Raw genomic sequence first — 27,004 nt, 5'->3', positions numbered from 1 at the left:
CCTCAGTGCAGGAGGCCGGCGGCCATTTTCTTGTAGACCAGTCCGGCAGCTGCAGCAGCAATAGGTTCCCTGGCCGTGTAGTGACGTCAGTAGTGGCGGCCATTTCCCCCTGGTCTGAGCTCCGCCTTCCTTCTATCATTCCCACGAGGCAGCAGGAGCAGAGAGCAGCCATTGCTGTGTCTGGCAGCAGGTAATGATATTATTATTATTATTATTATTATTATTATTCTATAGGCTGAGCAGCTCTGGTGTCAGGTTGCTGTACTACAGGGGGAGCAGCCTCTGGTGCCTTGTGATAGTGCAGCTGGAGCAGCCTGTGGTGCTGCATTATGGGCTGTGTAGCAGGGGTGAGGATAGGACAGCACACCCCTCTGTGAGTATATATGTATGTATGAATGCGAGCTATGTGTGTAATATGTATGTGTATAGGGAGGAGAGTGATGGTGACATTTATACTCTGTGTTATAATGGGGAATGACAATCTCAGTATCTAGTGTGTATTATACACAGAAAGTCACTTATCCGGAAACACCGCCCTCTGTCCTCTGTCGCTTATTACACATATTATTACTTATTATATGTATCTGGCACTACTAGGGGTATTATCTGTACATGGCACTACTAGGGGCATTATGTGTATCTTGCACTACTAGGGGCATTATGTGTATCTTGCACTACTAGGGGCATTATGTGTATCTGGCACTACTAGGGACATTATGTGTACATGGCACTACTAGGGTCATTTTGTGTATCTGGCACTACTAGGGTCATTATGTGTACATGGCACTACAAGGGGTATTATGTGTACATGGCACTACAAGGGGTATTATGTGTACATGGCACTACAAGGGGCATTATGTGTACATGGCACTACTAGGGGTATTATGTGTATCTGGCACTACTAGGGGTATTATGTGTATCTGGCACTACTAGGGGTATTATGTGTACATGGCACTACAAGGGGCATTATGTGTACATGGCACTACAAGGGGCATTATGTGTACATGGCACTACTAGGGGCATTATGTGTACATGGCACTACTAGGGGCATTATGTGTACATGGCACTACTAGGGGCATTATGTGTACATGGCACTACAAGGGGCATTATGTGTACATGGCACTACTAGGGGCATTATGTGTACATGGCACTACTAGGGGCATTATGTGTACATGGCACTACAAGGGGCATTATGTGTACATGGCACTACAAGGGGCATTATGTGTACATGGCACTACAAGGGGCATTATGTGTACATGGCACTACAAGGGGCATTATGTGTACATGGCACTACAAGGGGCATTATGTGTACATGGCACTACTAGGGGTATTATGTGCATCTGGCACTACTAGGGGTATTATGTGCATCTGGCACTACTAGGGGTATTATGTGTATCTGGCACTACTAGGGGTATTATGTGTATCTGGCACTACTAGGGGTATTATGTGTATCTGGCACTACTAGGGGTATTATGTGTATCTGGCACTACTAGGGGTATTATGTGTATCTGGCACTACTAGGGGTATTATGTGTATCTGGCACTACTAGGGGTATTATGTGTATCTGGCACTACTAGGGGTATTATGTGTATCTGGCACTACTAGGGGTATTATGTGTATCTGGCACTACTAGGGGTATTACGTGTATCTGGCACTACTAGGGGTATTACGTGTATCTGGCACTACTAGGGGTATTACGTGTATCTGGCACTACTAGGGGCATTACGTGTATCTGGCACTACTAGGGGCATTACGTGTATCTGGCACTACTAGGGGCATTACGTGTATCTGGCACTACTAGGGGCATTACGTGTATCTGGCACTACTAGGGGCATTACGTGTATCTGGCACTACTAGGGGCATTACGTGTATCTGGCACTACTAGGGGCATTACGTGTATCTGGCACTACTAGGGGCATTATGTTTAAGGGGCATTACGGTGTATGGCATATTGTGTAATGGGCATTATGGTGTGTGGCATATTTATTGGGCATTTTAGGGTGAGACATATTGCGTAATGGGCATTATGGTGTGTGGTATATTGTGTAAGGGTGATTACTCTAAGGAGGAAAAATAACAATGTAAGGGGCGTGAATCAGGATTTTTTTTTTCCTGGGGTGGCCAATGTCTGGCCGTGGAGGTTGCAATACTGGGGTATAAGGTAGTATTTTCCTGTAAGACCACTCCCCTTGCAGCGAGGCCACACACCCTTTTTCTAGAAAACCGGCACTACATATATGATTTGATGGGGAGTTTGAACTTTAAAAATAATTACAATAATACAGAGATGATTTATATAAGTTGTGAGGCCAGGAGAGGAGCATTGGTGTAACATTATACAGTGCCGCTATGTATGATGCTGAGCATTCTAATGAGGCTGGGTCTAAGTTTGTCATTTACCCCGAGCTGGTTCCGCAGGGCAGGACTGGCTATTACTAGAAACACAACAAGGAGGTTGAATGGTCCTTCTCCTCATTAAGTTAGGCCAATTTGTAATGTAGGAGAGAGTAAACCTAGTACAATGAGTGCTACAGTGTGTACTGGATGGATCAGCCTGTGATCACACTATTACATGTGTATCTGGGTAGCAGCTGAATAACGAGGACAGTACTCAGTACTCAGATGGTGCAGGGTTAGGAGGCTGCGTGCTGGAGGAGGCAGACAGCACACTGGTGTTGATGGAAGCGCTGATTACAGCAGGAGCAGGTGGTAACTCTAGCAGCAGAATGAGTACTGGATGGATCAGCCTGTGATCACACTATTACATGTGTATCTGGGTAGCAGCTGAATAACGAGGATGGTCAGTAGCGGCTCAGTACTCAGATGGTGCAGGGTTAGGAGGCTGCGTGCTGGAGGAGGCAGACAGCACACTGGTGTTGATGGAAGCGCTGATTACAGCAGGAGCAGGTTGTAACTCTAGCAGCAGAATGATGAGTACTGATGCAGGCTAAGCCCACAGGAATGAGATCACTCAGGTAAATGAATGGAGAGGTCGGAGCTCATTAGCCGGGATCTGCTTCTGCCACAGGGGACCTAGGAGTCCTAGGAGACTTATTCTACTGGCAACGTACAGGTGACAATGAGCAGTTTAGGTTGGGTTCTAGCATTGTATTGGACGTGTGAGTCATGTGCAGCATAGGTACGCTGTGGATGGCTGGGAGCGCTCAGCTGACCTTAGGCAAGATGGCGGCACCTTTGCTGTTCTGGACTGCAGCTACAGGAAAATCCTGACGTGACTGGTCAGCTGTTACGTACAAGCCAGTGAATCTGCAGCGCTGGGTAGGGTTAGAGGGTTTAGGTACTCGCTTTGTAACAAGAGAATCCTCTGATAGACACCAGGGCTCTACAGCTTAGGAGGAATGGAAGACTTAATGGTCACTCGGTGTTACATATATGACCGTTACATGTGTTCTATGTGATGTGTATTATATTTATTCCTAGACAATCTAGCTGTGAGGAGCGAGAGGTGTTATTACAAGGAGCACTCAGAATGGAAAAGGACAAGAATCACAAGACTGATAGGATAATAAATCTCACTCTGGAGATCATCTACCTGCTGACTGGGGAGGTGAGGGGATCTGGGAGTGTCACAGTGACATCACTTGTATCTATAGTAATAATACAGGGACATGACTGGGGAGGTGAGGGGCTCTGTGAGCGTCACATTATCATCACTTATATCTATAGTAATAATACAGGGACATGACTGGGGAGGTGAGGGGATCTGGGAATGTCACATTATCATCACTTATATCTATAGTAATAATACAGGGACATGACTGGGGAGGTGAGGGGATCTGGGAGTGTCACATTATCATCGCTCATATCTGTAGTAATAATACAGGGACATGACTGGGGAGGTGAGGGGAACTGGGAGCGTCACAGTGACATCACATATCTATAGTAATAATACAGGGACATGACTGGGAAGGGGAGAGGATCTGGGAGTGTATATTGTAATATTTGTCGTCTCACAATTCTCAGGGTTACACAGTAGAGAAGAAGACACCTGGTGAGTATGAGACACCCAGCAGCCATCCCTGCCTGTCAGGAGGACTGAGCAGGATCCAGAGCCCCATCATGGTGCCTCCACCTCACTCACTGATACATGAGAGGCACAATGACCAGAAGATCCTGGAACTCACCCACAAGATCATTCAGCTGCTGACTGGAGAGGTGACTGCTGGGAATAGGACATTATACAGTAACACCAGGGGATGTCTGGATGATGACTGGAGAGGTGACTGCTGGGAATGGGGCGTTATACAGTAACACCAGGGGATGTGTCTGGATGATGACTGGAGAGGTGACTGCTGGGAATGGGGCGTTATACAGTAACACCAGGGGACGTGTCTGGGTGATGACTGGAGAGGTGACTGCTGGGAATGGGACATTATACAGTAACACCAGCGGATGTGTCTGGGTGATGACTGGAGAGGTGACTGCTGGGAATGGGGCATTATACAGTAACACCGGGGGACGTGTCTGGGTGATGACTGCAGAGGTGACTGCTGGGAATGGGACATTATACAGTAATACCAGGGGACATGTCTGGATGATGACTGGAGAGGTAACTGCTGGGAATGGGGCGTTATACAGTAACACCACGGGATGTGTCTGGGTGATGACTGGAGAGGTGACTGCTGGGAATAGGACATTATACAGTAACACCGGGGGATGTGTCTGGGTGATGACTGGAGAGGTGACTGCTGGGAATGGGGCATTATACAGTAACACCGGGGGACGTGTCTGGGTGATGACTGCAGAGGTGACTGCTGGGAATGGGACATTATACAGTAATACCAGGGGACATGTCTGGATGATGACTGGAGAGGTGACTGCTGAGAATGGGACATTATACAGTAACACCGGGGGACGTGTCTGGGTGATGACTGCAGAGGTGACTGCTGGGAATGGGACATTATACAGTAATACCAGGGGACATGTCTGGATGATGACTGGAGAGGTGACTGCTGGGAATGGGACATTATACAGTAATACCAGGGGACGTGTCTGGGTGATGACTGGAGAGGTGACTGCTGGGAATGGGACATTATACAGTAATACCAGGGGACGTGTCTGGGTGATGACTGGAGAGGTGACTGCTGGGAATAGGGCATTATACAGTAACACCAGGGGATGTCTGGGTGATGACTGGAGAGGTGACTGCTGGGAATGGGACATTATACAGTAACACCAGGGGATGTCTGGGTGATGACTGGAGAGGTGACTGCTGGGAATGGGACTTTATACAGTAACACCAGGGGATGTGTCTGGGTGATGACTGTATCATTGTGTGTGTCAGGTTCCTATAAGGTGTCAGGATGTCATTGTCTATGTCTCCATGCAGGAAGGGGAGTATATAGAGGAACAGAGGGGTCTGTACAAGGACGTGATGATGGAGAATCACCGGCCCCTCACATCACTGGGTAAGAGGAGACTGTCATGTATTGTACAGGGGAGAGCAGGTATGGGGCCCCTATATACACACATCATCTGATAATCACATATATACACTGTACTCAGTCACTGTGTGTCTCCTACAGATGGGCCCAGTAACAGAGATACCCCAGAGAGATGTCCCCGTCCTCTGTATTCCCAGGATTGTACAGAGGAGAATCACAGGACCCCACAGGAGGATCAGGTAGGTGGGATTTAGGGTCTCGCCAATATACCAAAGTGACTGTCACTGGGCTGATACTGAGGTGGGAGAGAGGCAAATAAGAGCAAGTAGGTGACACCGTGCTGCAGTGCAGGGGGCAGATCTGGGAGGAGCGTGTCCAATCTCAAATCTGAATTACTCTGTAAGAATAAAACTGCCCAGTAGTTGTAGGCTCCGTGCAAAAGCAGCCAGTATTTACCCTGCATACAAACACAAGGTTTGATTAGATGCAAAGTTATATAATATGCAGAGCAGCTGTGTGTGTCTCATACACTGATATTATACAGTTTCCTCTCCAGTAATAACATCAGGCATTATACTTTATATTCTTTGATCTATTTAGGGGGAACAGCTGACTGATATAAAGATTAATGATCTATGCGGAGAAGAAGAGACGTATGTGACTGATATGAAGGCAGAAGATATAGAGGGAGAAGAAGAGACGTATGTGGCTGATATGAAGACAGAAGATATAGAGGGAGAAGAAGAGACGTATGTGACTGATATGAAGGCAGAAGATATAGAGGGAGAGGAAGAGACGTATGTGACTGATATGAAGGCAGAAGATACAGAGGGAGAAGAAGAGACGTATGTGACTGATATGAAGACAGAAGATACAGAGGGAGAAGAAGAGACATATGTGATTGATATGAAGGCAGAAGATATAGAGGGAGAAGAAGAGACGTATGTGACTGATATGAAGGCAGAAGATATAGAGGGAGAAGAAGAGACTTATGTGACTGATATGAAGGCAGAAGATATAGAGGGAGAAGAAGAGACGTCTGTGACTAATATGAAGGCAGAAGATACAGAGGGAGCAGAAGAGACGTATGTGACTGATATGAAGGCAGAAGATATAGAGGGAGAAGAAGAGACATATGTGACTGATATGAAGGCAGAAGATATAGAGGGAGAAGAAGAGACGTATTTGAGGGGTGATCAGCAGTGTAAGGAGGAGGAAATCCCTACAGATATCAGCACAGGTGAGTAATAATCACTTATTACATATTCTCCTTGCTCAGTCACTACATCAATCTCTTATCCTACACCGTCCTCTATCAGCCCCTGTTATACTCCTGCTCTCCCCCTCACATCATGTCACTGTGTGTTACCAGCCCAGAGATCTGACCAGTCTCCTCCCCACACTCTCTGGTGTATCTCATACATCAGGAGCCTTCAGCCCCTATTATACTCCTGCTCTCCCCTCACATCATGTCACTGTGTGTTACCAGCCCAGAGATCTGACCAGTCTCCTCCCCACACTCTCTGGTGTATCTCATACATCAGGAGACATCAGCCCCTATTATACTCCTGCTCTCCCCCTCACATCATGTCACTGTGTGTTACCAGCCCAGAGATCTGACCAGTCTCCTCCCCACACTCCCTGGTGTATCTCATACATCAGGAGCCATCAGCCCCTATTATACTCCTGCTCTCCCCCTCACATCATGTCACTGTGTGTCACCAGCAGCCATACTGTGTGCTAGCAGTACCTCTGCCTATGGTATTACATGCTATATTATGTATGCTATGGATGTGTTAGTGACATACAGCTGTGAGGTCACAGTATACTATCCTGGCAGTAAGGTGCATATTACAGATTATGGGAAAACTAGTCAGGTGAAACCCCATCTTGCTGTCCGTATATATGATCCTGCTTGGTGAATTCTCCCATAGATGACACACCCAGGAAGGTCTGGTCCCATGCTGGTACACGTCACTTGTCTTACTGTGTGAGCTCTGTATGCCCTGAGAGTGTCACTATTTGCACTCGGCAGTGTATATATAAACCTCTCCCTATCTCTGGCATGGTGCGGCTACTTGCTGGCACACAGGCTCGGGGGTTCCTAATGCCACATGACACAGGAAATATCCGGTGCAGCCTCTGTCATGTATCCACATGACATTCCTGGCAGTGTATACACATACCATACAGAGGTAAGTGACACTGTCGGAGTAATGTGTTAGGGTCTAGTCCTTGGCGTATCATCAGCAGACCCATCAGCAGACAGCAGTAAGGAAAGGGTAACAGCTGGTGAGAACGTTCCCTTCCACCATAGAGGTGTCCTCTGTGCAAGATAGCAGGTGTGTAGATTCCATATGTAATACCATGTAGGATCACATGCCGGCATCTTGGGATCACAACGTCGGGTTACTGAGATCCACCAGTAGATGTCTCATCCGGTGTCATGATCTAAAGGTAACGACACAGGGAATGTTACCCTTACACCCAGTATGGCCGATAAATCAGACACTGCCACAGGCTCAAGAGCTCACCTCAAGGCAACGATAGCACCAGGTATGTGGTTACGGGAAGAGAAGTGTCACATAAATGTCCTGTAAGTCAGAGAAGTATGGACAGTAGATCAATGTTTCCATCAACAGTTACTGGAGAAGCATCTCCGAGTATTCTCAGACAGAGGGTGTGCCAGGAGAGCAATGGGATAGTGGCAGAGCTGATATCTTGTGTAGAGAGAGTCACCTCACGCATTCCATGTAGCAGGCTAGGAGTATACAGTGGCCGAATAGCTGAAATAGAGGCAGGATGTTCCAAGGAACTGGTCCCTACATCAGGAAGTCTTCCAGCTACTGATAGAAAGATTCAGGCTTCTTCAAGTAGTCATTATGGCAACAAAGCAGAACACAACAGAACCCAGGTTTCCAGGGGCAGAAAGAATGGACGCACGGACTGTTTCCTGGGTGTATCCGCTGCCCAGTGTCCTCTCATCTCACAGGCTAAGAAAGATCTAGAAAGAGAAAGTAGAGGTGATGGCAATGCTTCCATTTTGTCCTCATCATCCTTGGTTCCAGGTAGCTTGGGATATGTTTAGGAAGAACCATGGCCTATTCCTTGCTGTCCACATTATTGTCCCAGGGCCCAGTCTTTCACATCAACATAGAACTAGATTTATTGCATGGAAATGGAGCAGGAACATCAGAGTCTGTAATTGAGGCACTTTTGCAGGCAGAAAGATGAGCTCTACATTAGTATATAACAGAGTATGGAAGACCTTTATTAAATGGTATTATTCCACTACAGATCCAACCAATGCAACCATTCCACACGTCTTTTACCCTATGCGGTGTGGATTCCTATCCATGCACATTGCTTTGTGGGACCTCAGCCTTAAGGCTCTGATGGATCTCCCATTTGTAGCACTACATGACGTCTCTCTGAGACTGGTGACACGGAATGTAGTGACGCTGGTACCAGTTACTTCTGCCAGAAAGGTTGGAGAGATAAATCTCTCGGGTGAAGAGATCCCTTTGTAAATATCTACAAGGGTACATGGTCTCCAAGAACCAGGCCAGATATCTTGTCCTAAGATGTATCTACATCTCACATCACCCAGGAGGTTGTATTACCGTCTTGTTACCTACAGCCGATGAATGGAAAGAAGTGGGACCTGCACCCGTTACATTTGGTGACAGCGATCACTATATATCCATGGCAGAGGGTGTTAGGAAATCGGATCAGGTGTGTGATTACAGAGATACAGAGTAAGAGGAGGAGCTGCACTATATACCATCGCTGCGTGTGTATCTAGCCTCTGCACCTAATCTAGACGGGAGTCTCCCACTGTAATGTCTGACACTGAGCATTTCCAGTAACAGGGATAGCTGGTAATAATAGGATTTTATATACCTACCGGTAAATCCTTTTCTCGTAGTCCGTAGAGGATGCTGGTCCATATTAGTACCATGGGGTATAGACGGGTCCACCAGGAGCCATTGGCACCCTAAGAGTTTAACAGTGTGGGCTGGCTCCTCCCTCTATGCCCCTCCTACCAGACTCAATCTAGAAACTGTGCCCGAGGAGACGACTTACTACGAGAGAAGGAAATACACAGATAGTGGCGAGATTCATACCAGCTCACACACAAAGTAAATCCGGCAACAGGCCGGAAAACTCAGCAACAGCCGAAATAGTACTGAAACAGTAAAGAACACAGAACTTACCTAGGAACCAGGCAGTACTGAACCAAATAACCACTCCAGGATAAAGAAGCGCTGGGCGGCGCCCAGCATCCTCTACGGACTACGAGAAAAGGATTTACAGGTAGGTATATAAAATCCTATTTTCTCTTACGTCCTAGAGGATGCTGGGGTCCATATTAGTACCATGGGGATGTACCAAAGCACCCAGAATGGGCGGGAGAGCACGGAGGCTCCTGCAGAACTGCTTGACCAAACTTGAGGTCATCAGAGGCTAAAGAATCGAACTTGTAAAACTTAGCAGACATGTTCGACCTAGACCAAGTAGCCGCTTGGCAAAGTTGCAGAGCTGAGACACCCCGGGCAGCCGCCCAGGAAGAACCCACTTTACGAGTAGAGTGGGCCTTAACAGATTTTGTACACGGCAATCCCGCCGTAGAATAAGCATGCTGAATGGTGGACCTGATCCAGCAAGAAATCATCTGCTTGGAAGCAGGACACCCAATTTTCTTGGGATCATACAGGACAAACAGAGAGTCCGATTTTCTGTGACGAGCAGTCCTCTTCACATAAATCTTCAAAGCACTCACAACATCCAAGGCCTTTGAAGCAATTGAGGAGTCAGTAGCCACTGGCACCACAATAGGTTGGTTGATATGAAAAGCAGACACAACCTTAGGAAGGAACTGTGGACGTGTCCTGAGTTCCACCCTATCTTCATGGATGACCAAATAGGGGCTTTTACTGGATAAGGCCCCCAATTCCGAGACACGTCGCGCAGAAGTTAAGGCCAACAAAGTGACAGCCTTCCACGTGAGAAACTTGACCTCAACCTCCTGTAGAGGCTCAAACCAATCCGATTGCAGGAAACGCAACACCATGTCCAAATCCCAGGGTGCCATCGGTGCCACAAACGGAGGCTGAATGTGCAGAAACCCTTTCAAAAAGGTCTGAACCTCAGGGAGGGCAGCCAATTGGTTCTGGAAGGAAATGGATAAAACCGAAATCTGGACCTTGAGGGATCTCAATCTCAGGCCCATATCCACACCTGCTTGCAGGAAAAGGAGAAAACGCCCAAGTTGAAACTCCACCACAGGAACTTCCTGGATTCACACCAAGACACATACTTTTTCCAAATGTGATGGTAATGTTTAGACGTTACCCCCTTTCTAGCTTGTATCAGGGTAGAAATGACTGCGCTCGGAATACGCTTCCACGCTAAGATCTGGCGTTCAACAGCCATGCCGTCAAACTAAGCCGTGGTAAATCCTGATAGGCGAACGGCCCCTGTATTAGAAGATCCTCTCGAAGAGGCAGAGGCTTTGGATCTTCCAGTAGTAGATCTAGCAGATCCGTGTACCAAGCCCTCCTTGGCCAGTCCGGAGCAATGAGGATTGCTGGAACCTTTTGTGAGGACCCCGTGTTCATGTGTGCATTATTCTCGCCTTTTGCTATCTCTGCCTTGAGAAAGGCAGCGTTTAAAGCTCTGCACTGCGCCCAGAGGTCGCTACCGAGTTCCCAAGATCACACAGTAAGAAGGCAATAGCAAGGTACAATGGCACCTTTATTTTCATACACACTAATTATACAGGAAAATCCGTAACACACTTTGTACAATATACACAGGTAGCATTAATAATGATTGATTAAGATTATAGCCGAGAGAGAACCACACAAAAGCAACAACTCCTGCCCCTACACAGTCACTAACCACCCCAGGGACTACTTGCGTTTGGCGACACCTGGTGGATACTGGTTCCTGGAAGGGGTGATGTCTGTTTTGCTGATCCCGGCCCTGCGGCCTGTGTGAATCCACTACTCTTGCGACTAGGGTAACCTGGAAAATTCACCCAGCTCCTGCTGGCACACTTAAGCCAGTTACGTAGGATGGCTTCGGTGGGAGCAATACGCTTAGGTTCGTTATCGCCTGCTGGGCCTCAGGTACCCACACACAGGCTGACAGGACAGTCTCCTGGCAACAGCCTGCTTTCCCTCATCAGAATCGCATTCCCATCTCTGCAGGCCCTTTTGAAACCTCCTAAACTCCCATGATGCTTTGCTCACCTGGTGATGCCGCAGGGTGTTCTGATTGGAGGGATTTTCAATCCTAATATGTAAAAGTGTCCAGGGACACCAGGGGACCCATGTGGCTTTGGAGTCACTTAGTCTACTGGCAGGCACTAATTATGGAGATAGGAAGGTTGGCCGCCCTGAGGCCATAACCTGAGTCAATCTTAACCCCGTGTAGTCATTTGTGATGCTTCCTGTGAAGGGGTGCTGTGACAGAGAAGGGGGAGGGGGGGTCAGCCCTGCACTTTTGGTACATCACCTGGCTGGGCACCCACCTGCCAATAAGCACTTACCCCCATTAGTGCAATACAATACAATCACACATATACATTTCATAGGCATTGTGTAGGGAGCAAATCAGGGCTAGAAAGATATTCCCTCAGTCACAACCATATAAAAAAAGGGACAATTACCTAAATACATATAGGTCCTACTCCTTTAGGTCCACTGCATACAGTAGTATGGGGTATACAGCTCAGATACGAATGCTAGCTGGGTGTTATACAGGATAAAATACAGTTATCTCTGGCATTCTGCTGTTCACTACTGAAGCGCAGGACCAGGCTGGCCAAAGAATATGCGACGTGACGCTAGCGTGGCCACCGTCCGTTACACCTTTGTTCTTCTTACAAGCTGCAGAACTCTTGGAATGAGAGAAAGTGGAGGGAACACATACACTGACGGGAACACCCATGGTGTTACCAGGGAGTCCACCGCCACTGCTTGTGGGTTTCTCGACCTGGAACAGTACCTCCGCAGCTTCTCGTTGAGGCTTGAGGCCAACATTTCTATGTTAGGAACCCCCCACCAACTTGTTACCTCCTCGAACACCTCCGGGTGGAGGCCCCATTCTCCTGGATGGAGATCGTGTCTGCTTCCCAGTTGTCCTCTCCCGGAATGAAGATTGCCGACATCGCCACTGCATGCCTTTCTGCCCAGAGTAGGATTCTTGTCACCTCTGACATTGCAGCCCTGCTCTTTGTTCCGCCTTGTCAGTTTATGTAGGCCACTGTGGTCACGTTGTCTGACTGCACCTGAACAGCCCGATCCTGTAGAAGGTGTGCTGCTTGAAGAAGGCCATTGTACACGGCTCTTAGCTCCAGGATGTTTATGGGAAGAAGGGACTCCTGACTTGACCTTCTTCCATGGAAGGTTTGCCCTTGAGTGACTGCTCCCCATCCTCTGAGACTTGCATCCGTGGTTAGAAGGATCCAGTCCTGAACCCCGAACCTTCGGCCCTCCAGAAGGTGAGGCAGTTGCAGCCACCAGAGGAGTGAAATCCTTGCTTTCGGTGACAGACGTATCCTCTTGTGCATGTGTAGGTGAGAGCCCGACCACTGGTCCAGGAGATCCAGTTGAAAGGACCCTGCATGAAATCTCCTGTGCTGCAGGGCCTCGTAGGAGGCAACCATCTTTCCCAGAAGGTGGATGCACTAATGAACCGACTCCCAGGTAGGCTTCAAGACATTCCGGACCATTGTATGTATCACCAACTATTTCTCCACCGGGAGAAACACCCTCTTCACCTCCGTGTTGAGGATCATCCCCAGGAAAATCAGCCTCGTTGTCGGTTCCAGATGAGACTTGGGAAGGTTGAGGATCCAACCGTGATCCCTGAGCAGCTGCATCATGAGAGCAATGGACCATAACATCTTCTCCCTGGAGGACGCCCTTGATCAGGAGATCGTCCAGATATGGAATTATGTTCACCACCTGCTTGCGGAGGAGAACCATCATCTCTGCCATCACCTTGGTGAAGACCCTCGGTGTTGTGGAGAGACCGAACGGCAGTGCTTGAAACAGATAGTGATCGTCTAACAGTGCAAACCGGAGAAAAGCCTGATGTGGTTACCAGATCTGAATGTGGAGGTATGCATCCTTGATATCCAGGGATACCAGGAATTCTGATAGCAAGAGAGATGAAGTTCCCAACAGTGCGCAAAAGGCAGCTAGTAATACAGTGCACCACAGGAGACTTTTCCCACCTCCTATAAAGAATGCAAACAGAATATATATGATACGTGGTATACCGTTCAACCAGCGCCTTACTAAACAACTGTAATGTTCCGTTTATCAGGGGTCCTGCACCTCCTTTAAACCTTCCCGTATGTAGAGAGATTCTCAGACCTCAATCACGTACTCAATACCGGGAAAAAGGAATAAATGCATAATAGTGTGAAACTGTTTAAAAGATTTATGACACACAATAACTTGAAACAAGTCCCCCGTATTTTTAAAATCTGCACCGGGCTCCACGAGCCAGGTACATAATGCCACAGCCGGGGGACACTTTTATAGTCGAAGGGTGTCCATTCACGCAGCGATGCTTGTGATGGGATCTATGGTATCGACATTCGACATGGCGGAATATGCTCATGTCAAAGTCGAAAAATATCATAATGTATATGCTTTGTGCTACCCCCATGCACATGCCCGCTGCGCGTGCACTCGCTCTGATGTGCAGGCGCATATCCGCACTTTGCGTAACGGAGCTTTCACGGCCATGCGCCTTGGCGTGTGGTATGCGCATTTACGGTAGGGTTTGTGAGCGTGTAGCGTGTTATTAGAACATTGCATATTTAACCCAAATAGCGTACATTTTAGAAGTAGTTCCCCTAGACCATGTCAGCGAGTATTATTAGTTTAAACAGTTCCTGGACAAAAGGTTTTGCCTTTGCATGATAGGAAGGGTCAGAGAAAGGTTGGAAGGTGATGTCTAGTATCCAGCTGTAGGGTATGTTGAGGGTAACATTCCGGTGTTGGTTATAGAAAGATAGCTTGCTCCTGCGTATAGTTATGTACAAAAGTAGAATATGAACATTAACTGTATTTACTGTAAACTACACATGCGGCGGGAATCCAGAGGATACCACCCACAAGAGCAGTTGGGGAAAGACATCGCCCACCCTTTCAAATCCACCTATGACCTTTACTGTAATGTAGAGACATGTCCCTGCGTCCAATGAACAATGAGATTACAGTGACCATTGTATTGTGTATGCATGTTGTGTATAAAAAGACCACTGTTGCCTGGCCGGTCAGAAGACTCTGAACGCTATCTACCTGATGAGCGGAGGACCGGATTCGGGTTGCGCTTGCGAATATTCTCACGTACGTACATTCTCTGTAGCCATTATTCTGTTTAGATTTACTTGTTAGCCTGTAGTGTATAAATTGTATTGTTTTTATCTTTTGGAATCAAACCACGGTGGCCTTAGAACCCTGTGGTTTCAACTACAAATCAGTGTTGTGTTTTCACTTTCCTGCATGGGCTTTAAAGTAGTTTAACCTGTTTAAGGTGTATAAGCATTGTTAAGGTGTACGCACTGCGGGTACTTTGTATCGCCAGCGCTACTTAAGGTTTAAAGGTATAACATCATTACAGTACTTTACTGTTAAGGGTTTTAAGTGCAAGCATATTACATTATATCGTTAACAAGGTTTAAAGTTTATCAATTGTGTGTGCGCTCGCTGTGTGTTCTCTGTACACTCAGCGCGGCGTGTGTACGCCAAGTGCGTATCGCGTGCAGGACTCTGTATGCAAATAGCGTACAAAGTGCGTAGCACGTGCACGTAGTCTAGCGGCTCAACGGTAAAAGTGTATTTAGAGGTATAGCTTTGCGGTCTTAGATAATACCGACATTATCACTCAATTCCACTTGAGACTCCTTCTGCGTCTGATTCCTTCCAAATGGAAGTGGTTACATCAGACAATAAAAATTCAGAATTTGCTCCTTTGGAAGTTTGTAGTTCATTAGCCTGGTGGCTACAGACGTCCCATCTGAACAAAGGGCGACCATTTTGGATCTCGGATTGGGAGATTCTGATAACGGACGCCAGCCTTTTGGCCTGGGGAGCCGTTTCAGAAAAGGGTTAATTTTTGGGGGCAGTGGACCAAAGAAGAAAGTTGCCTGCCGATTAAATATATTGGAGCTTTGGGCCGTGTATCTGGCTCTCACTCAGGCGAAGGACATTCTTCAGGAAAAGCCGGTGCAGATTCGTTCGGAAAATGTGACGGCAGTAGCGTACCTCAATCATCAAGGAGGAATGCGCAGTCAAAAGGCAATGAAGGAGGTAAGTCGCACACTAAGGTGGGCAGAATTTCATTATCCGGCCTTGTCCGCAGTATTCATTCCGGGAATCCTAAACTGGGAAGCAGATTTTCTCAGGCGACACGCCATTCATGCAAACGAATGGGCTTTACACCCAGAGGTCTTCCAGAGCCTGGTAGACAAATGGGGGTTGCCAGAGAGAGATCTCATGGCTTCTCGGCAGAACTTCAAGGTGCCCACATACGGGGAGAGGAAGCCACATGGTCTTACGTCAATACATTCATTAGACATTACGCCTTTGATGCCTCTCAGGACACTGCATTCGGGTGAAGAATTCTGTCCAATCAGGAGCATCCCGTCCACTAAATGTTTGCTTTGGGACGTCCCAAGGTACCATGTGGACTACACTGTGGACCATGCAGGAGAAATATCGAGTTGTGATAGACCTACCGTTGATAACTCTATTTCTCCGAAGTCTATAGTGTCCACGGGGATCCCACCCTGACGCACCTGATTTGAGGATGCTTACATTTACTAACCCCTTCCTTTTTGTATGGAAGTGGTGTATGTGTGTTCTTCTCGCCTGATTAGGGCTCTCTATGATGCTTCTGCCTTGAGCTTTGGAAAATAACTGAATTGCCTGAGCCAAGAGGCAGGGATATATGGGACTGGCCTGTTGCATTCTGGGAGGCTGAAAGCTTTGATCGTTGGTGCCAATCCGCTGAAGATACCTCATATCCCAAGGTACCCTGTAGACACTCTGGACTTCGGAGAACTAGAGTTATCAATGGTAGGTCTACCATAACTCGATTTATTACTGCACAGCCCATGTCACCTCTAGTAATCCCACATGATCTCAGTGTTACCTAAATGTATGCACAGGCGATGTTATGTTACTGCACAGCCCGTGTCACCTCTAGTAATCCCACATGATCTCAGTGTTACCTATATGTATGCACAGGCAATGTTATATTACTGCACAGCCCATGTCACCTCTAGTTATCCCACATGATCTCTCAGTGTAGGTTATACTCCAGTCCAAGCTTCCTAGTATTTTTAATTAAACAGAAAAGCAATGATTGAAATATAGTACGGATTACAATGTAAGTTTTAGAATTATATATTGTACCATGTAACATCCTGGGTCTTGTCTACTAATTTTATAGTAATTTGCCATTTTTTTACCATTATTCTTTACAAGATTAAAATTGTTACAGGAAAATTAATATTTCCATAATGTATTTTATTTCCAGCAGATGGACACAAAAGCAGGAACATCTCAGAAGGACATCTAATGTTATCCCCGGATTGTGAAATAAAAGATAATGACAGTATACATGATTCTCCAGGAGCTGACCCCATTACCCCAATTATACATCCAGCTCTATCAGCTGATCCCTCTGATCCTGGGAAATGTTCTCCCGATCACTCTGATATTGGTGCATCTGTTACAGCTCTGACAGTAGATACAGTGTTTCCCTGTTCTATAGATGCCAAATGTTTTACACCGAACACGAAGCTTATTACCCATCAGCCACCTAAGGCATATGAGAGGCCATTTCCATGTTCTGAGTGTGGGAAATGTTTTACATGCAAATCAGCTCTTGTTGCACATCAGAGAAGTCACACAGGTGAGAGGCCATTTCCATGTTCTGTGTGTGGGAAATGTTTTACATGGAAATCAACTCTTGTTACACATCAGAAAACTCACACAGGTGAGAGGCCATTTCCATGTTCTGAGTGTGGGAAATGTTTTACACTGAAATCATATCTTGTTCAACATGAGAGAAGTCACACAGGTGAGGGGAACTTTCCATGTTCTGAGTGTGGAAAATGTTTCACACACAAATCAGTTCTTGTTACACATCAGAGAAGTCACACAGGTGAGAAACCATTTCCATGTTCTGAGTGTGGGAAATGTTTTACATACAAATCAGTTCTTGTTAGACATCAGAGAAGTCACACAGGTGAGAGACCATTTCCATGTTCTGAATGTGGAAAATGTTATACTACTTCATCACATCTTGTTACACATCAGAGAATTCACACAGGTGAGAAACCATTTAAGTGTTCTGAGTGTGGGAAATGTTTCACACACAAATCAGTTCTTGTTACACATCAGAAAAGTCACATAGGTGAGGAAGCATCTTCATGTTCTGAGTGTGGGAAATGTTTTTCCCAGAAATCGGCTCTTGTATTACATCAGAGAAGTCACACAGGTGAAAAAACATTTCCATGTTCTGAGTGTGGGAAATGTTTTACAGCGAAATCAAAACTTGTGAGACATCAGAGAATTCACACAGGTGAGAAACCATTTAAGTGTTCTGAGTGTGGGAAATGTTTTGCTCTGCAATTAAATCTGGTTACACATCAGAAAAGTCACACAGGTGAGGAACCATTTTCATGTTCTGAGTGTGGGAAATGTTTTACTAAGGCATCATATCTTGTTATACATCAGAGAAGTCACACAGGTAAGGAGCAATTTTCATGTTCTGAGTGTGGGAAATGTTTTGCACATAAATCAGCTCTTGTAATACATCAGAGAAGTCACACAGGTGAAAAACCATTTCCATGTTCTGAGTGTGGGAAATGTTTTACTTCCAAATCAACTCTTGTTATACATCAGAGAAGTCACACAGGTGAGAAGCCCTTTGCATGTTCTGAGTGTGGAAAATGTTATACTACTTCATCACATCTTGTTAAACATCAGAGAAATCACACTGGTGAGAAACCATTTCCATGTTCTGAGTGTGGGAAATGTTTTAAAGAGAAATCACATCTTGTTATACATCAGAGAATTCATACAGGTGAGAAGCCCTTTGCATGCACTGAGTGTGGAAAATGTTTTGCTCGGCAATCACATCTGATTAGACATCAGAGAAGTCACAGGTGAGGCCATTTGCATGTTCTGAGTGAGAAATAAATGAGCTCTTGATGCACACTGTAGACATCACACAGGTGGGGAAGCATTTTAATCTTCTGGAGTAGACTCGTCTTTGCCATTTCCCTGCAATGTTCCTTCAGGTGCTATTCTATGTCCTATGTTTTGTGTTTTGGATTATAAAATCTTCATTGAAGCATGAACATAAACTATTGAGGTATCTCGTTCCCTTTCCGTTGGGCACCAGATTTTTTAGTGTATTTGGTACTCCGGTTTCCAGGGGATATATCCACTCTTTATTTGGTTAGTTTCTTATTTTATTACTCAGATTTTGATAAATGGCGTCATTTGCCGTTATCATATATCGGCCGTTGATGGTCTCCTTTCCCAGACTTCTTTACCCAATCCAGATGTTGCCTTTTCTTCTGACTGACCGTGATGTTGCACATATTAATAGGGCTATAACCAAATTAATATCGTCTGGTAAGCGCCCCAGGATATCACTGTATAAATTGCAGCAGCCGTTGCTGGGAGGCATTAACTTCCAGAATGTTCAGGATTATGCCCTGACATCAAACCTATGATATGCACTGGATTGGGTAAGGAGTGTGGACAATTATGTTTGTTATTCTCTTGATCAAGCGTTTCTTTCCGGTGTTACATTTGATGCCTTATTACATTTACCGATAACTTCTTTTCCAGTGGAACTATGCGATAATCCATTACTCTATACCCCATATTTCTCTTACGTCCTAGAGGATGCTGGGGTCCACATTAGTACCATGGGGCATAGACGGGTCCCTTAGGAGCCGTGGGCACTTTAAGAGTTTAATAGTGTGGGCTGGCTCCGTCTATGCCCCTCGTACCAGACTTAGTTTAGAAAATGTCCCCGGTGGAGCTGTACACAGCTAGGGTAGCTCCTAGAGCTTTTCTGGTTTTAGAATTTTTTTAAGAGATGTTAGGCACAGGGAGGCTGCTGGCAACAGCCTCCCTGCTTCGTGGGACTTGGGGGGGGGGGGGGTAGTGTCAAACCCTTGAGGTTAATGGCCACTATCTCTGCTAACAGAACACTAAGCTCCTGAGGGTGATGATCTCTAGCCCCCGAGGCGACCGCTCACTCCTGCCACCTCCTAACCAAGCCAGAAAATTACGATGGTGAATAGGGCACCATCGACCTGACAAGCGGGGAGCTGGTGAGAATGGCGGCATCAGGGTGGGAGCAAAGTACTGAAGCTGCACTCCGGTGGGCTCAGCGGTACTATGGTGTGGCGCTGGGAGGGGCCCCCTGGGCCAGTGCAATACCCTAACACTGGTCACTTCTAAGCTATCAGGGACTCTGCTGCCAGCGATCATTTACTACAGACCTGTATAATCAAAGTGCGGGAAGATGCACCATTTTAGGGGGCGGGGCTTCTCATAGCAGACCCATCAGCTCACCAGCACTATTTTCTCCCTGCAGATCATCACACTGAGGCGCTGACCGGGAGCGCTGCCCCTCCACAGTACTCCAGCTATCCTGTGCGGTACCAGCGGGTTATAGAGGGAGGGAGAGTGTATATTCATTATAACTGTGTGGTCTATTACAGGTGCACAGTCAGCGCCAGGCACTTATTCTATAACTGCCTACTGGGGCGCTGTGTGGGTGCTGGCTCCATTAACTCTGTTTCTCTGAAGGTACTTGGGGGAAACTGACATTTTCCTGTGTGTGTGTGTGTGTGTATAGTTTCTCACAGTACCATGTCCAGGGACTCTGTGTCTTGTGCTGCAGAATATGTATCTTCCTCAGAGGAATCCATTCCATGTACTCAGGAATGTAATATGTCTCAGCCTTCCGAATCCGAACACCAGTGGGTGGCTTCCATAAAGGGAATGATATCCCAGATTTCTACTAGGATAGCACATAATGAGACTGAAACACAGGTTTTGTATTTATCTGGAGGTTTTGTCTGGTTCTGTTCTCACTACCTCATCAAAATCCCCTGGTATATGCCCAAAGAAGCGTGCTCTTGCCCAGATTATGCAAGTTGAGGTGGATACTGACCCTGATACAGGAGACAGTGATGGGGGTGAGGCATCCCTGGCCAGGTGGGAGCAGCTCATGATTGATGCCATTAGGGATGTGTTACACATTACTGTCAAAGCACCTGAGCAGGTCGAGGAGGCTTACTTTACGGATAATAAGAAAGCCTCCCTGACCTTCCCTGCGTCTCAGGAATTAAACGCATTATTTGAAAATTCCTGGGAAAACATGGAGAAAAAGAATTCCAGATCCCTAAAAGGGTTCTAGTTGTTTTTCCAGAGGTGGGGAAAAAGTGGGAAAACCCACCTATAGTAGACGCTTCTGTATCTAGACTGTCAAAAACAGTGGTTTTACCTGTCCCTGGGTCTACCGCTTTGAAAGAACCGGCAGACTGCAAGATTGAGGCTACGCTCAAATCCATTTACACTGCAGCCCACTATTGCCTGTGCATGGATTTCTAAAGCCATAGTAAAGTGGTCAGGCACATAACTAGAGTCATTAGATTCTATGGATAGAAGTGACATTGAAATGTTTTTACGTCACATACAGGATTCTGCGGGTTTCATGGTGGAGGCCATGAAGGACCTGGGTCATCTAAATGCAAGGACGTCTAACATGGCTGTCTCGGCATGCATGGGACTCTGGCTGCGCCAGTGGTCTGCAGAGTCCAGGAGAAGTGTGGAGAACCTACCCTTCACAGGTCAGGCTCTATTTGGGGAGGCATTGGCTGGGTGGATCTCCACGGCAACCGCGGGTAAGTCAACCTTTCTTTCCTCATCCGTTCAGAACCCGAAGAAACCTTTTTCTATGTTTACTATGCAGTCCTTTTGGACCACAAAGGTTAAGAAGTCCAAGCTTCCTACCACTTCAGAAGTGGGTGGGGAAAATCCAGAAAACCTGTATCGAAGGTTCCCAGGAACAGAAGCCCGGCTCCATTTCCTAAAAATCCTCAGCATGATGGTGGACCTCACTGCCTGGAGAGCGGGCAGGTGGGAGCAACATTTCAGTCACATCTCGGTGTCATCATGCCTGGATCCCTGGGTACAGGATATTGTGTCCCAGGGGTACAGACTGGAGTTTCCAGAGCTCCCACCTCACAGATTCTTCAAATCAAGCTTACCAGCTTTGCTGACAGAAAGGGCTATCCTACAGGAAGCCATTCAAAAAAGTGGAATAGGCAAATGTAATTGTTCCAGTTCCACCTCATCTGGAATGCAAGGGTTACTATTCAAACCTATTTATGGTACCGAAACCGGACGGTTCAGTCAGACCAATTTTTAACCTGAAGTCATTAAACCCTTATCTGAGGGAATTCAAATGGAGTCTCTGAGAGTGGTGATCTCGGGTCTGGAGGAGGGGGAGTTCATGGTATCCATAGATCCGATTTGGCTGTCACACCAGGCTTATCTCAGATTTGGACTGTCACTATCAGTTCCCGGCACTGCCATTCACCCTCTCCACGGCATCGAGGTTGTTCACCAAGGTGATGTCAGAGATGATGATACTCCGCAGGCAAGGAGTGAACATAATTCCATATCTGGATGATCTCCTGATAAAGGCATCATACAGGGAGAGGTTGTTACAGTCCATTACTCTCACGACTCGACTGCTCAGGGATCATGGATGGATCCTGAATCTTCCAAAGTCACATTTGGAGCCGACAAGGAGATTATCTTTCCTGGGGATGATCCTTGACATGGAAGTGCAGAGGGTATTGCTGCCAGTGGAGAAGGCATTGGTGATACAAACAATGATCCTTGATGTCTTGAAGCCAGCCCAGGTATCTGTTCATCAGTGCATTTGTCTGCTGGGGAAGATGGTCGCCGCTTATGAGGCTCTACAGTACGGATGGTTTCATGTGTGGTCCTTCCAACTGGATCTCCTGGACAAGTGGTCGGGATCGCACCTACACATGCACCAGAGAATATGTCTGTCGCTGAAAGGCAGGATTTCACTCCTATCATGGCTACAACTGCCTCACCTTCTCGAGGGATGCAGGTTTGGGATTCAGAACTGAATCCTTCTAACCATGGATGCAAGTCTCAGAGGTTGGGGTGCAGTTGCCCAAGGGGAAACCTTCCAGGGAAGGTGGTCAACTCTGGAATCCATTCTTCCAATAAACATTCTGGGACTAAGCCGTGTACAATGGTCTCCTACAAGCTGCACATCTTCTGCAAGATCAGGCCATTCAGGTGCAGTCGGACAATGTGACAACAGTGGCCTACATAAACTGACCAGGTGGAACGAAGAGCAGGGCGGCAATGTCAGAGGTAACAAAAATCCTCTGGGCAGAAAAGCATGCGATGGCGCTGTCGGCAATCTTCATTCTGGGAGTAGGCAACTGGGAAGCGGATTTCCTCAGCAGACACGATCTCCATCCAGGAGAGTGGGGACTCCACCCCAAGGTGTTTGCAGAGGTGACAAGTCTTTGGAGCGTACCTCAGGTAGACGTGATGGCCTCACGCCTCAACAAGACGCTTCACAGGTACTGTTCCAGGTTGAGAGACCCACAGGCAGTGGCGGTGGATGCACTGGTAACTCAGTGGTTCTTCCAGTCGGTGTATGTATTCCCTCCACTTCCACTCATCCTGGGATTCTCAAACTAATAAAAAGGACAAAAGTTCAGGCGATCCTCATTGGTCCGGACTGGCCAAGAAGGGTTTGGTACACGGATCTTCTGGAGTTACCTCTGGAAGATCTAAGGCCTATTCCTCTTAGCAAGGACCTGTTACAACAGGGGCCATTCGCTTATGAAGAATTACCATGGCTTTGTTTGACGTCATGGAGGTTGAAAGCTAGATCTTAACGTGGAAAGGCATTCCAACCACGGTTATTCCGACCCTGATACAGGCTAGGAAAGGAGTAACGTCTAAACATTACCTTCGCATTTGGAAAAAATGTGTCTTGGTGTGGATCTAAGAAGTTTCCTCCGGTGGAGTTTCAACTTGGATGGTTTCTCTTCCTGCAAGCAGGTGTGGATGTGGGCCTGTGTTTGGGATCCATAAAGGTCCAAATTTCGGCCTTATATATTTTCCAGAAACTATTGGCTGCCCTCCCTGAAGTTCAGACTTTCTTGAAAAGGGTTCTGCACGTCCAGCCTCCCTTTGTCCTTCTTACGGCACCCTGGGATCTTAACGTGGTGTTGCAGTTCCTGAAATTGGATTGGTTCGAACCTTTTACAGGAGGTTGAGGTCAAGTTCCTCACATGGAAGGCTGTCACATTGTTGGTCTTAGCTTCTGCTAGACGTGTGTCGGAATTGGGGGCTTTGTCCTGTAAAAGCCCCTACTTAATTTTCCATGAAGATACAGCTGAGCTCAGGATGCATCAGCAGTTCCTTCCAAAGGTTGTGTCAGCTTTTCATATCAACCAACCTATTGTGGTGCCAGTGGCTACTGACTCCTCAATTACATAGAAGTCCTTGGATGTTGTCAGGGCTTTGAAAATCTGTGTGAGGAAGATTGCTTGTCACAGGAAATCGGACTCTGTTTGTCCTTTTATGATCCCAAGAAGGTTTGGTGTCCTGCTTCTAAGCAGGCGATCCAGCATGTGTATTCTATGGCAGGATTGCCGTGTCCAAAATCTGTTAAGGCCCACTCTACTTGTAAGGTGGATTCTTCCTGGGCGGCTGCCCAGGGGGTCTCTGCTTTACAACTTTGCTGAGCCGCTTCTTGGTGTGGGTCGAACATGTTTGCTAAATTCTACAAGTTCGATATGTTGGCCACTGAGGACCTAAAGTTTGGTCAAGCAGTTCTGCAGGAGCCTCCACGCTCTCCCTCCCATTCTGGGAGCTTTGGTACATCCCCATGGTACTAATGTGGACCCCAGCATCCTCTAGGACGTAAGAGAAAATTAAGTATTTAAATACCTACCGGTAAATCCTTTTCTCATAGTCTGTAGAGGATGCTGGGCACCTGCCCAACGCTTCATTTTCCTGCAGTGGTTACTTGATTCAGTACTGTTTGTTTTTGGTTACGTACTGCATTGTTACTTGGATAAGTAATTTTCTTCAGCTGTTGCTGAGTTCAAGCTGGTTAGCTTGGTTTGCCTTGTATGTGTGAGCTGGTGCAAATCTCACCACTATCTGTGTATGTCCTTCACTCGAAGTATGTCCGTCTCCTCGGGCATAGTTTCTAGACTGAGTCTGGTAGGAGGGGCATAGAGGGAGGAGCCAGCCCAGACTATTAAACTCTTAAAGTGCCCATGGCTCCCAAGGGACCCGTCTATACCCAATGGTACTAATGTAGACCCCAGTATCCTCTACGGACTACGAAAAAAGGATTTACCGGTAGGTAATTAAAATCCTATTTTGACCTGGCATCTTTTACGTAGGAGGCTTTGCTTGTCTTGTACCAATATGTTTTTACCTTTTAGTTCATACTTGAGACTTACATAATGGGAGTGCGGACATTATTTTTAATACTTAGCACCTCCATGGACTCCGCTCAGTGCATCAATTTCTGTAGGACGACCGATCCTCTATCCTTACTCTGTCCAAGCTCACAGAATGATACTCTAATGCTACAATTCCATTGTTCGCATACTTTCAAGCCCGCAGCTATATTTTTAAATGTCGGAGTTTTCCCTAATTGATAGAACTAACTCTTTTGATGCTTTAGTATTGGAACGTAAAGGGGGTTCGCTCCCCACTTCTATGCTGTATGATCAGATTAGAAAAAAACTCGACCTGTCGGCGGTTACTACTGGTACGGTTAAGTGGTTGGATTCCGTTCCTGAGCTTTCTTTGCAGGCTATAGTTAAGCTTTCAGTTTCATTGAACAAACAATTAATATTGTCTTCTTTTGTAGAAATACAATATAAAATGTTACATAGGGCTTATTACACCCCCAGATTACGTTTTATAATGGGCATATTGGATAATTCTAATTGTTTTATATTCTCACTCCCAGAGGCTGATATCTTCCACTGTCTGTGGTCTTGTGACATTGGTCAATTGTTTTGGAAAGAGATCCAGATTAATGATACCTTGTACATTCCTTTCTCTGAGACTGTTTCATGGGCTTTGTGGAATCACTTTCCTTCCTCAAGGTCCAATGAACCAACAATGGGTGTCTGTCGCTTATTGGCCAAAATAGCTGCGGTTGCTAAGAAAACCATTCTCTCAAAATGGATACACCCTGACCGTATCTCTTTGTCATGTATGTTTCCAGACTTGCCCATGTTTATAGAATGGACTGGGTTGAATGCTCGTTGGATGTTGAGTCACGAGCATCAAACTTTGACATATGGCTGCCTTATATTGTTACGCTATGTAATATTGAGAAGGACCAGATTAGAAGAATTGTTCACCTTACTGCATGGTATAACATGGCGACCCTGGTGGGGAAAGCACCTCCTTTCTAACTGGGTTGTTTGGAAGTTTTCTTTATTATGTTACCTCCGCAGTGTCTCTGGATGTGTTGTATTTTTATTGTATGTTGGTTCTCATCTGTTTCATTTTACTTGAGGCTCTCCCATGTGACACTGATTTCTAATTGATTTTTGTAGCAACCTTGTGTATCCCTGCATGGACTCTTTTGTGCCTACTACCATACTGTGCCTATACCCGTGTCATTTATTTCATATGTACTGCTTGATTTTTCTTTCTCAATAAACATACATTTAATAAAACTATTGAGCTATCACAGATATATCGTGTAGATCTATATACCGGATACCAAGAAAACTACTTATCCTTCTAGCTGTATCTGGCTTCTGACTGAAAGATCTCATGCAAAGAGGACAATCCTGTGCTTCAGCCTTTTGCTCTCTCCAGGTCACGTCCCCTCCTCCATCTCTTGGACCTCCCACCTTCCGTACATCACTTTTAACCCTGCACTTGCCTGCAGTAACTGACCATCAAGCCCCTGCTATTCTCTTCCCCTCTAAAAGGGGCCAAATCAGATGACACACTCAGTCGACCTAATGCTACATCGCTTATCTCCCTCGGGGCAATGTAATATCTGGTAAGACAATGTTAGCGTATCCTTGCAGGGGTATAAAGCCTAGACACTTACACATAGCAGTGAGTTCTGAATGAATCTGGGTCTGGCTGCAGCGGACCTAGACTTCTACAAATGCCCTCCATCTTTTAACTTGCGACAAAGTTATTAGGTGGGACCCTGGATTATTAAAGTACTTAATCGATGACCATCATCTGGGACAGATCTTAAAACATCTGAGATAAAACTGAGTATAACTTATTTGCAGGTTTTCAATATTGTATCTTAGACAGATAAATGCTTATTCTTTTTAATATGTCCTGTGTCAGTCTCCATATTTAACATAATGTATCCCAGAACCTAGTCGCTTGAGTTTTTCAACCGACAACAGGTGGCAGCTTGGGAAAATAATGGTTGTCTAGTGCAGGCATTCCTAACCACGG

General features: G+C 46.3%; 1 protein-coding gene across 1 annotated transcript; it reads left to right on the top strand.

Moving 5' to 3' along the window:
• The first annotated feature begins 51 nt into the window (after positions 1 to 51).
• Positions 52 to 26,676, top strand: LOC134984938 (zinc finger protein 432-like). The gene is made up of 7 exons (XM_063950391.1): positions 52 to 190; positions 3,442 to 3,568; positions 3,985 to 4,176; positions 5,351 to 5,429; positions 5,547 to 5,644; positions 6,006 to 6,645; positions 16,974 to 26,676. The coding sequence occupies exons 2-7, from the start codon at positions 3,491 to 3,493 to the stop codon at positions 18,611 to 18,613; spliced, it is 2,727 nt and encodes a 908-aa protein (XP_063806461.1). The 5' UTR covers positions 52 to 190; positions 3,442 to 3,490; the 3' UTR covers positions 18,614 to 26,676.
• Positions 26,677 to 27,004: the final 328 nt, after the last annotated feature.

Source organism: Pseudophryne corroboree (assembly GCF_028390025.1).
Source record: "Pseudophryne corroboree isolate aPseCor3 chromosome 3 unlocalized genomic scaffold, aPseCor3.hap2 SUPER_3_unloc_99, whole genome shotgun sequence".
In the NCBI taxonomy this organism is placed as follows: Eukaryota; Metazoa; Chordata; class Amphibia; order Anura; family Myobatrachidae; genus Pseudophryne; species Pseudophryne corroboree.
Note: the sequence above shows the minus strand (reverse complement) of the source record. Positions and strands in the feature narration are given on the sequence as shown.

Bases quoted from the DNA above. Each gene is read 5' to 3' on its own strand.
- LOC134984938 (XM_063950391.1), top strand. From the start codon at position 3,491: ATGGAAAAGGACAAGAATCACAAGACTGATAGGATAATAAATCTCACT. The intron at 4,177-5,350 runs GTGACTGCTGGG...GTCTCCATGCAG, and splicing joins TTCAGCTGCTGACTGGAGAG to GAAGGGGAGTATATAGAGGA. The intron at 5,430-5,546 runs GTAAGAGGAGAC...TGTCTCCTACAG, and splicing joins CCGGCCCCTCACATCACTGG to ATGGGCCCAGTAACAGAGAT.